General features: G+C 32.5%; 1 protein-coding gene across 1 annotated transcript; it reads left to right on the top strand.

Moving 5' to 3' along the window:
- The first annotated feature begins 4,570 nt into the window (after nt 1-4,570).
- Nucleotides 4,571-10,348, top strand: LOC110930223 (alpha/beta hydrolase domain-containing protein 17C). The gene is made up of 5 exons (XM_022173473.2): nt 4,571-5,050; nt 7,906-7,942; nt 8,503-8,739; nt 8,871-8,918; nt 9,648-10,348. Exons 1-5 carry the CDS (start codon nt 4,731-4,733, stop codon nt 10,146-10,148), a joined length of 1,143 nt encoding a protein of 380 aa, XP_022029165.1. The 5' UTR covers nt 4,571-4,730; the 3' UTR covers nt 10,149-10,348.
- Nucleotides 10,349-11,081: the final 733 nt, after the last annotated feature.

Below are 11,081 nucleotides of genomic sequence, written 5' to 3'. Positions count from 1 at the left end.
CTCAACAAATAATTCATGGGTCTGCCTGCCATGAAGTTAATAACAAAGTTTTAAGTAGGTATCATCTTCCCTTTTACCATATTTATGTCGATGTACTTGTTCTTGTCTGTGTTACCCCTAAAGAGACAAGGTTGGTTTTCTAAATCCATAACTGAAGAAGGTAGGGCATGGATGGGTCTTGATGAATTATTAAATGCATTTACAAATTATATTTTCTAAGTTTTTTATGTTTTCTTTTAAAAACTAACATTTGAGTTTTTATTAAATAAATGTGTTACGTGTGAATAAACTTTTATATTAAACTAAATGAAATTGACCAAATAGTATAACTAAGAGAGACTTGAATATTAACTGTATTAAATATTTAATTTGTTAGTTTTATAAACTTTAAAATACAGCTAAAAGAAACAATATTGGGAGAATTTCGTAACCAAGTTTCCCAAATGTTACACTAAATAACTCAATTTTTTTTTAATTATTTCTAAAGTCATCCAACTTTTATTAGGTGTCTTGATGTATTGATTTTTTTTCCTTGTAAATGTTAAAAGATAGTAAGTGATCTAGATGGAAAATGCATGAATCCAAATTACTACATAGTGGATTGCTATTTTATTTTATTTTTTGTAGTTAACTTGTAGTAGGAGTACAGAAAAAATCACTAAACAATAATCAACTTTTAAAATTGTTAAATTTAAGTGACACTAAAATAAAATATAATTACTAAATATACTAACCAATATTCACAAATTTTTCATTTATGTCAACGTATCAATAAATAAAGAAAACTTCATCTGTTAGACTATACAAAGTGGAGGATTAGAAGTGATCGGAAAGCCCCCTTCACATCGTCTCGCCATAGGGTTTGAAGGTGGCGTGGGGGCAAGGGTGTGAGGATTCCCAATGGCGTGGGGCAAAGGTGGAGACAGGGTGTCGCGATGTGGTTGGTTGTTGTTGTTTGGTTTTATTTTGATTGATTGTTTTTATTTTATGTTTTTAGTTTTTTTTAAACCGCCCCCTTTAAGCCTCTTTCACCTAGTGGGTTTTGGGCTTGGAGGGCAAAACCTCTTTTGTCGATATGGCAGTCACGTGTCGCTCCACACCCCCTTCAAGCCTCTTTCACTCTGAGTAGCCATAGTAACCAAGTTTCCAAATGTTTCACTAAAGTTAATCAAGTTAATCAAAGTGTTTTTCCTCTAAAGTCACTCTACTTTTATTAAGTGTTACAAATCTTTTTTTTAAATGTTTACACTTTTTTAAAATCAATAGGCCCAAATGAACGTATACGAATATTGTTTAGTGATATTTGTATCCAATTAACTTAAAGGTAGGAGGTGGTAGTGAAGAAAAAACTTTTCACTAAATATTAATCACGTTTTATAATTGTTTAATGTAAGTCAAAATAACAAAATTAGTCATAACATAGTATCCGGGATTCATACATGTTTTATTAATCTCATTTAATTTTTATTTTTTTATGACATTTATAAAAGAAATTAACTGAAACATTTAATAAATGTTGGGGGATTTTAAAGAAAAAAACAACTCATGTGACTTTAATATTACCCTTAGAAAAAATTAATCATCTTTTTTTAAATATATGTGTAAAATTTATCATGTATAGAAAAAATGAATACACTTAGTTTTTCTTTTTTTTCTTTTTAGATATCCTTAATATCAATATATCATAGCTTCTATATATCAAGGTCAACCATCTTTAATATAATTAAATATAAAGACCATATATATAACTATTAAAATCATGTTAGACGTTTATTATCATCACGTTTACATAATCTAGTAAGTCTAAATTATTTAATTAATGAGCACGAAAATTCTAAACAATTGTTTTCTATCGTTTGCGTATTTTTATAACAACAAAACATAAATATAAGAACAAAAAGAATAAAACATTTTTACTCAAAGATTATTAACTTTTCGATCTTCAAAGATTATTGTAAAAAACATTTTTACGATATGCAATAAATTAACAAAATGAAGAATGCATTTGTCACTCAAAGTTGTAAAATGACAAATATTATGTAATTGGCTAGGAGTTGGCTAGAAAGTCCAAATTTCCTAAAAAGTGTAAAAAGTCATAAAACACTATAATGTCAACCATAAAACACACCAAAAACTCACAAATAACATGATGAAGATTACTAAAACATCATGTATGTGGATTTTGTGTTGTGTTTTAGATGTTAAGGCTCTGATTATGGAATGACAAATATTATTGTGTTTTATGTTGTTTAGCTTTTTGTGTTTTATATTCATAGTTCTACGAGGGTGTGTTTTAAGTTTTTATGGACTATTAGAGTTTGAATATGGTGTTTTAGTAATCTTCATTCTATTATTTGTGAGTTTTAGGTGTGTTTTATGCCTGAAATTATTGTGTTTTATGACTTTTTACACTTTTTAGGAAACTTGGACTTTTTAGCCGAACCTCACCCTATGTAATTAATTTCATGTATAGATGGAAGCGTTATCTAAATCTTTTTATCATTTGTCAAAACATATTTTGGGTTCAAATAAGTGCCACTTATTAAAATTTTAATTTGATATAGATAAACTCTTTAATTATGAAAAATTGTATATTTGTCTTGTCTTTTTAATACTTTGTGTTTGGTGTATTGCTTGTGTCTCCCGATGTTAAAACTTTTTTTGTGTCCTCAAGACAAAATACATACAAAAAGGCATATATATATCTTTCTTTCTTTGTATTTACTATGTAATATGTAATTTTCCAAGTTAATAAACGACAAATACAACATATTTTTATGTATAATTGAATTACATCATCATTTCCTAAAATTAATTGTACATTCTTAATTTAACTCCATGTTTCCATACATGGTAAAATTAAGTGTACACTCTTAATTTAACTCCATGTCCAACATTTCTCAAAAATATACCCATGTGTCATATGCTCATATCTCATATTGTTTACTTTTATTTGTTTAAATTCTTTAAAAATAAATAAATGTGTATATATTTTAAACAATTATCTATATATAATAAACCAAGCTAATAAATAGTGCTTGGTTTATTGCACTATTCATTGGCTGTCACGTGGTAACTTTTTTTTGTTGTTTTTTTTTTGGTACGATCCTGTTCGATATCATTACATGAAAATAAAAACCGACACCAGCCTGCTATTGAATACACCAAAAGTCGGTACCGAATTGATATTGAAATTCTTTTAGTTCAAGAAATCCGGTCCTGCTACCCGATACCATTTGGTCATCCATGATCACAGGTAGCGTACGAACAACGGTATCATAAAACTTTTTTTTTTATTTTCTTCAACTTTTAATTATTTTTTTTTTAGTTTTAGGGTTAGGATGAGCTCGGTGCCAACCGATATAATTGTTTTTAGTGTAATTTTTAACGACAAATTTCTTTTAGTCTGTATTGTCTATGGGACTTAAACCCAATACCTATCTCTTTCAAACTTAGGTGTTTACAAGCTTAGTCTTTGTTAATGGACCACCACCCTATTAGTGTTTTTAATGTAATCACGACGATAAAAATGTTGGAAAGGACGTGAATGCTCAAGTTCCGGAATACAAGTCAGGGACGAAAGTAGGGGTGTTCATCGTTCAGTTTATGGTTTATTTGGTTTATTCGGTTCGATTTATTCAGTTTTCAAAATTTTATACCCTAAACCAAAAACCAAACCAAACTAAATTAGAAATATGCAAACTAAACCAAAAACCAAACCAAACTAAATTAGAAATATGCAAACGAAACCAAACCAAACCAAATTTAACCAAATTGTGCCTAAGTACCTTTCTTCCTAATTTATATTTATGTTTGTGTTTTAACTTCCGAACATCAAATCAACAACTAATTTAAACCTAACAATATATAAATAAAAGATATAGCAAATAAAACAAACATATCTATAAAATTGTCGTACATATAATCACAAAGTTAAAACTTCAAAAAATAGATCATAGAATCTATACATAGTCAACAAGTCTAATGACACAAAATATAAATAATCTTCAAATTATGGGGATACATATACTTAGATATTAGACTTAGTATTTTTGGCTAATAAATTGTATATAGTTTATTAAACACTATTAATTTTATTTAATAATTAATTAAACTAACGGTTTATTCGGTTATCCAAATAACCAAATAAACTAAAAGTTTTGTTTAATAATTAATTAAACAATAAACTAAAAGTTTTGTTTAATAATTAATTAAACTAACGGTTTATTCAGTTATCCAAATAAACCAAATAAACTAAATTAAATAATAATGTGGATCCAAAAACCGTATTCACAATTCGGTTTCGGTTAGAAACCAATCCGAAAACCGAATTCATTGTTCAAATTGATTTATTCGGTTACGATTCGGTATACGGTTTTTCTAAACACCCCTAGACGAATGGAGATGCAAGAGGTGGGACAAGTACACGCCAAGACGCAATGAGAGATAGTGTGGGTAACCAACCATAGTCAAGCAATGAATCATTAAATCTCACTTCTTTACAACTTATATCCTGTCCCCACTTCTCTGTCTTCATATACATATGTACACATCTTCTCATCTTAAAACCCCTTCAAAATCCACCCACCAATCTCTGAGAAATCCCTTCAAAACCCAACCCAACCCAAACCTCTTAACCCATATACACAAATCTCCACATAAAAACATGCATTCATGAGTTGGGTCTTGACCAAATATCTTATCCGGCGGGGTGGTGAACGTGAATGTGAATGGGTTGTCTGGTCTCTCATCTCGCTGCGAAATTCGCATTCTTTCCTCCATCTCCCCCAACCTATCAGATCAAGACACGTGGCGACTCCACTCCGGTTGCTGTCTACACATCCAACTCTATACCCCTCACTGATGAAGAAGGCTCACTTGATGTGTTGTTGTTAGACACCAAAAGTGGCAACAAGATTGTTGCTTTTTATCTCAAGAACCCATATGCAAGACTCACATTGTTGTACTCTCATGGCAATGCTGCTGATTTGGGTCAACTGTTTGACCTTTTTCTTCAACTTAAAGCTAATCTCAGAGTCAATCTCATGGGGTCAGTTTCTTAATTCCTTATTCTTCTTTAAATAAATTCTTGGTTTTTGAACCTTTAAGTTATAATCTTTGTTCATGAATATGTGATTTTTTTAATGTTTTCCATGTGTTTTCTTTTTTGTATGTATTGTCAAAATCTTATTTTTTAGTTTTTACCGTCTGTTGTGTGTATAATGTGTGCCTTTTTTAATTTTCTTTATGGTTTTTTTGTTATATTTATTTGGTTGTTCAAAAAATATTGATTGCTGGGAATTTTCTAACAAGTACCAATACAGGCTGTACCAAATCAGTAACGGTACCGGTATTCATTTTTATAGTCATCGGTTTCAATACTTTTGCAATACTGGCTGCGTCGAAGCTTGAAAATTTCCACCGGGGTTGGAAGTCACTAGACCTAAAAGTATATGTCTATTTTTTTTTTTATAAAACCGGGAGTCGAAAACGTATATATCTAAAAAATTCTATACGAAACGTACATACATAACACTACTGAGCGAAAAGTTCGGGGGGTCGGGCATCCCCCGGCCCCTTCAATGCTTCGCCCCTGAATACTGGTACCGAACAAGTATGGTACCGCCATTATTATTGATACAGTATTCAGTTTACATATTTACTCATTTGCGGTATTGGTACTTTTCAGTTCGGTATCATACCGATCTCATCCATTTTTACCGTCTTTTGTGTGTATAATGTGCATATTTTTAATATTCTTTATGTTTTTTTTTATATGTTGACCAAAATCTTGATCTTTACTGTTTTTATGTGTCTATTGTATGTATTTTTATTTGGAAATTTGATTTAAATAATCCCAACTTTTACATATGTGTATAAGGAAATGTTTTGTACCATTCCCGACTTTTAATATATTTTAGTTTTTGTCGACGTGAACCGCTTATGTGGCAAAAAAAGTCAAAGTTTTGCTGACGTAGACGATTTATATAGCAAATAAGCCAAAGTTTTGATGACGTGGACTGCTTATTTGTCAAAGTTTTGATGACATGAACTAGTTATATAGCAAAAACTAACTATGTTAACTTTTAGTTAGGATGAGAATATGAGATCGTTCTGGGAAAATAGAAAATAGGTTAAAAGTGGTGACTGTTACAAAACATTTTCTTAGTTGGAATTATTGTAGGCTAAAATATCAAAAGTTAGAGTTTACCAAAATCTAATTTTACTTTACTTTTTGTTTTATATGTCCTGTTCTTGATTTTGTTTTTCTTTTTATGTGGATTTGCATCGATATTAGCATTAAATTATTGCAAGTGTGAACTGTCCTTCTCCCACGAGGGTTGGTGAATTGCACACAGCACACTTCCCCTTTTTCTGCCAAAGTTATTACCTTTGCTATCTCTCTAGGTTACGTGTGCCTTTTTGTGTTAAAAAGTTACAAGTTTTTAAGGTTTCTGTTGCCAAAATCTAAAATTGTTTTTACAACATTTTCTTACCATTTTACAACTTTACATCCTTGTGAACACAATAATCTATCTTTAAAAAGTTATTGATTTTATTCACATAGTTTACACTTTATGTTTCCATTTTGTTTGAAGTTAGTGGCTAAGTTCATTGTATATGCTGTAGGTGAATAGAAGTGTTAATTACGACGCTTACTTGTTTAAAATATACGTACTTGTGTGATAAAAAGAAAAATACTTGTTACCCTTAAACCGTTAAATGTGTTGTGTCTTCATGTATGCAAAAATTGTAGGCATGGATATAAGATCATGTAAAGATGATATGGATATATATATTTAAAGCATTTATATCTATCACATCAAAGAGTCTACACTACATCAACGTTAACAAATTAAATGACATTTAGTCACGCACAACCTTCATATATGACGATTGTGCTAGTGACCGACGTTTATTTCACATGTTTTTGGTATGTTAAACAAATTCAAATATTTTAATATAATAAATTTGATTTAAAGTTTTTATAACATAAAAAGATATATTTATTTGTAAGGGTATTTACCTGAGAAAGAAAAAAGTTGAAAAGGGAAAGCTCTTACACATGCTTTTTCAAGTATTCACTTTAAATTTTTGCCTGTAAAGTGAACAGTTTTTACTGGCTAGTTACCTGAATAAACAAGGAGCAAAAAACAATGAAATTGACAATGGATTTTGATAGAGATAGTGGTCTTTGTGCAGTGTGCTATCCTGCCAAATGGGGTCATAAAATTCCAAACATTCTTTTTTACCCTTCAATCTTTTTTTTTTTTTCATTTTATGAAATTGTTCACCACAAAGATTTTGGGCTTTTATCAAATAACTTAAAGATCGCATTAGATGTTCTATAATTAGGTAGTGTTTGGACGTCAATGGACATGATGTGGTGGTAAGGTGCAGGTATAAGAGTATTTAGGAGTAGGTTAGTTTGTCGTTAAAAAAAGATGGTGTTTGGACGTCCAATCAAACGAATGGTTGCATTTTGAAGTCGCCAATAACTATACATATATATATATTTTTATTTTATTAATAATAACGTCATCTGGTTTTTGAAACCGATATGACCTAACAAGTGGACACTAAGAAAATATATTATTGGGATACTTGTCTTAGATTGCATTCAAAACTGTCCTTATATGCTTGCAACATTTTCTTGTTCTGTAGGTTTTTACTTTATTCTCTAAGTCTTGTCATAAACAGAACTAGATCACTTCCTGAAAATTTGGCTTTATTAAAAGTTTTAGGTTTGATTTAATTATTGCTAATTAAGATACAGCATGATAATCAAAAGTAAGTTAGTGATAGTCAATTTGTGGGCGTGAGAATTGAATTTGGCTTCTTCTTTTGCGCTTTCAAAGGTGTCATATAATGATTGATGTTTATATGTCTTAATTTTTTAAACAGGTATGATTACTCAGGCTACGGGGCGTCTACTGGCAAGGTACCAAGTTTGCAACAATTTGCTTTCGGGTTTTAATACACAACAATAAATAAACTCACTTGATTAACATATACATACACTCACACACAAAAGTATTATAAAATATCATGTAATAGTGTAATACCCTAGGAAAATCCCACATCGGCTGTCGATATGTTCATCGTTGTCAATAGCGAGCGTAGCGATTGCTATAGCGCCCTACGTAGCGTATAGGTCTAGGCTCGCTATTAGGGTTGTGGCGATAGATAGCGATTATTGCGACAATTTATTTATTTATTTATTTTTGTTTTTTTAATATATATTACAATTAAATATAGCTATAAAATAGCTGGATTTTAGGTTCTTGTTAAATATACATGTAAAATAGCATATATACCAGGGTATTTTGATATAATATACATATAAACTTTTTTTTTTTCTAGTGTATCGCTATTTATAAAATAGCCGCCCGCTGTTTATCGTTATTCGCCATTAACAACTAAGGATATGTTTACTCGTGTAATTAAACTGTTTTTTTGCATAAGTTTTAAAACAGTTTCAATTGTCCTTTTTCTTTCCAGCCAAGCGAGAGTAATACATACGCAGACATAGAGGCAGTATACGAGTGTCTTCAAACGGAGTATGGAGTTAGCCAGGAAGACTTAATTTTGTACGGACAGTCGGTTGGAAGTGGGCCCACGCTGCACTTGGCTGCTAAGCTGCCAAGGTTGAGAGGAGTGGTGCTTCACAGTGGCATTCTTTCTGGCCTTCGTGTTGTTTGTCACGTGAAGTGCACACTTTGCTTTGATATATACAAGGTGAAAGGCGATTCAAACCCTTTAATTTTGTTAGTATTTTAGTTTTACATAAAGTGGATCTAGCGTCGAATGTTGGTAACTTGCGTCTCAAGTCACCTTCAGTAATGACATATTGGTGGAATCTTTTGCAGAATGTTAACAAGATTCGCAAGGTGAAGTGTCCCACACTTGTGATACATGTAAGTTCCTCTGAATCAATAATCTTGAAGATATGTTATTTCATCGCTAAAAATCTTGAAATTTTGATCTATTGTATACAATCTTAAAGGACAAAGTCGGTGGATTTTCCACCGGCTTTGCCTTTCAGCCCCTGTACTTTAACAATATTACAATTTTAGCCCTTTGATTTTGATATCTTTCAAGTTTCATAAAATGGCAAATTTTGTCCCTAAACCTTCAACTTTGAATTTCTAAACCACAACCTCATCTTTCAAACTTTGACAACACCAACCCTCTACTTTGGTTTTCCACCATCACCCCCTTAACTCTTACAAAGTTACGTCACCAACCCTCTTCTTTTATAGTTCCACCAACACCCCCTCATCTTTTACACATTTTTGCCACCACCCCTATACTTTTACACTGTCTTTTTTAGACTTTGCTTTTTTACCCCTTGCACTATTACTCCATTTTTACGCCCGCCCAACTTTAAAAAAATTGCAATTGTAACCCCTAGACTACAACTCCTACTTTTCCAAATGGCAATGCATTGTGTTTTACGAAATGTCTTAGGCATTGTGTTTTACACTTTGTATCTACCTTTGTGTTTTACACTTTTTTTACAATTGTCTTTTACGCAGTGCGTTTTACGAATCGTGTTTTGTCTTACTATATGTTTCCAACCGTCGCGCGTCGCCGCAACGCGCGGCGGGCAAAATACTAGTTGTATATTAATGAACAAATTTCAGGGAACCGAAGATGAAGTAGTGAATTTGCTACATGGTAACGGGCTATGGAAAATGGCTAAGGACGCGTATGAACCGTTATGGATCAAAGGAGGTGGCCATTGCAACCTAGAACTTTACCCTGAGTACATTCGCCATCTTTGTCGGTTCATCCATGAAATGGAAACCATCACCACCAAGACGCGACTCTCAAAGATCAAGCCCACTCTACGCTTACCAAAAAAGTCAAAGTCAAACCGCGACACTCCATCTTCTTGTACTAATCCATGTGGCTGCTGTTGTATAAAAACCAGGCAGGCCGAGTGTTTGAAATGTCCGAGACCTCCCTGTCTGAAATGCTCAGATTGTTTCAAAGCGACCTGTTGTATACTGAACTGGAAATGTGGATGTTGTTTGTGGCGGAAACCTACATGCTCAGATGTGAAGTTACCAAAATGCCCTGCTTGTTTGCGATGTGGATGCTTTGCGTGTTCACGCAACTGCATAAACTGTTCGTGTTGGTGATATAGTTTTGTTTTCATTATGGAGGCGGCGGGGGTATACGGGTGGAGCAGGAAACTGGATAAACTGTAACTTAATTGTTTGTATAGATTTGCTGTCTGTTCAAAAACTTGGGTTATTATCTAGGAAAAATGTTGTAAGCGTTCGTGATATTCGAAATCTGTATCTGGAAGTGGTTGTTAGAGGCTGATTATTTTTGGTTCGGTTTTGTCGGTTAATGTTGTTTCAGTTTGGTTAAGCGGTTTTATGCACGTTGTTGGTTACAGGCCCCACAAAAATACACACTCTTTATAAAACTCACGTATGTATGTATGTAATATATGAAGGAGAAAGTGTGCAGTAAAGAAAAGCTTCTGTTGAATATGAAAAGGGTTCATAACAAAGAAAAATAAACAACTATTTATAACCAAACCAATCCAATCTGCACGTTCACTTCCATTCCAATTCCACATCCTTTTGCATGAAACTCGGTCAACACACCACTCGGTCAATACACCACGTTTTCTTTATCAACTCATGTGCAGCCTCTAAACCATGGGTATAATCCCTTATTCTAATAAGATTCGGTCAAACAACTCTTGACCCGTTAGCTAGACCCGACTAGTGAACCGTTGACCTTGACCCGTGACCCGTAACCAAACCGATTAACCCAACACACGTCCCTAGTTGATGCTTTGCGTGTTCAACGAAGTAGGACTAAAGTGTTTTTTTAAATTTTTTTTATATCATTTAGTGTCAAGGACGATAGTGTTATGGCCAAGTGTTATTTCTAAAGTAATTTCACATAGACTTAACGGTGAAAACTATCGGACATCCACTCTAGGAATCATCCGAGTAACAAAAAGCAAACCACTGGGAGCACTGGAGTAATTTTAAAAGTTGGGGACGGGTCACAGAAAATCTCAGATTAGTAACTGCCTATAAAAAAGTAAAATA

This window comes from Helianthus annuus, chromosome 3 (genome assembly GCF_002127325.2).
Source record: "Helianthus annuus cultivar XRQ/B chromosome 3, HanXRQr2.0-SUNRISE, whole genome shotgun sequence".
NCBI classification, from domain to species: domain Eukaryota; kingdom Viridiplantae; phylum Streptophyta; class Magnoliopsida; order Asterales; family Asteraceae; genus Helianthus; species Helianthus annuus.
Note: the sequence above shows the minus strand (reverse complement) of the source record. Positions and strands in the feature narration are given on the sequence as shown.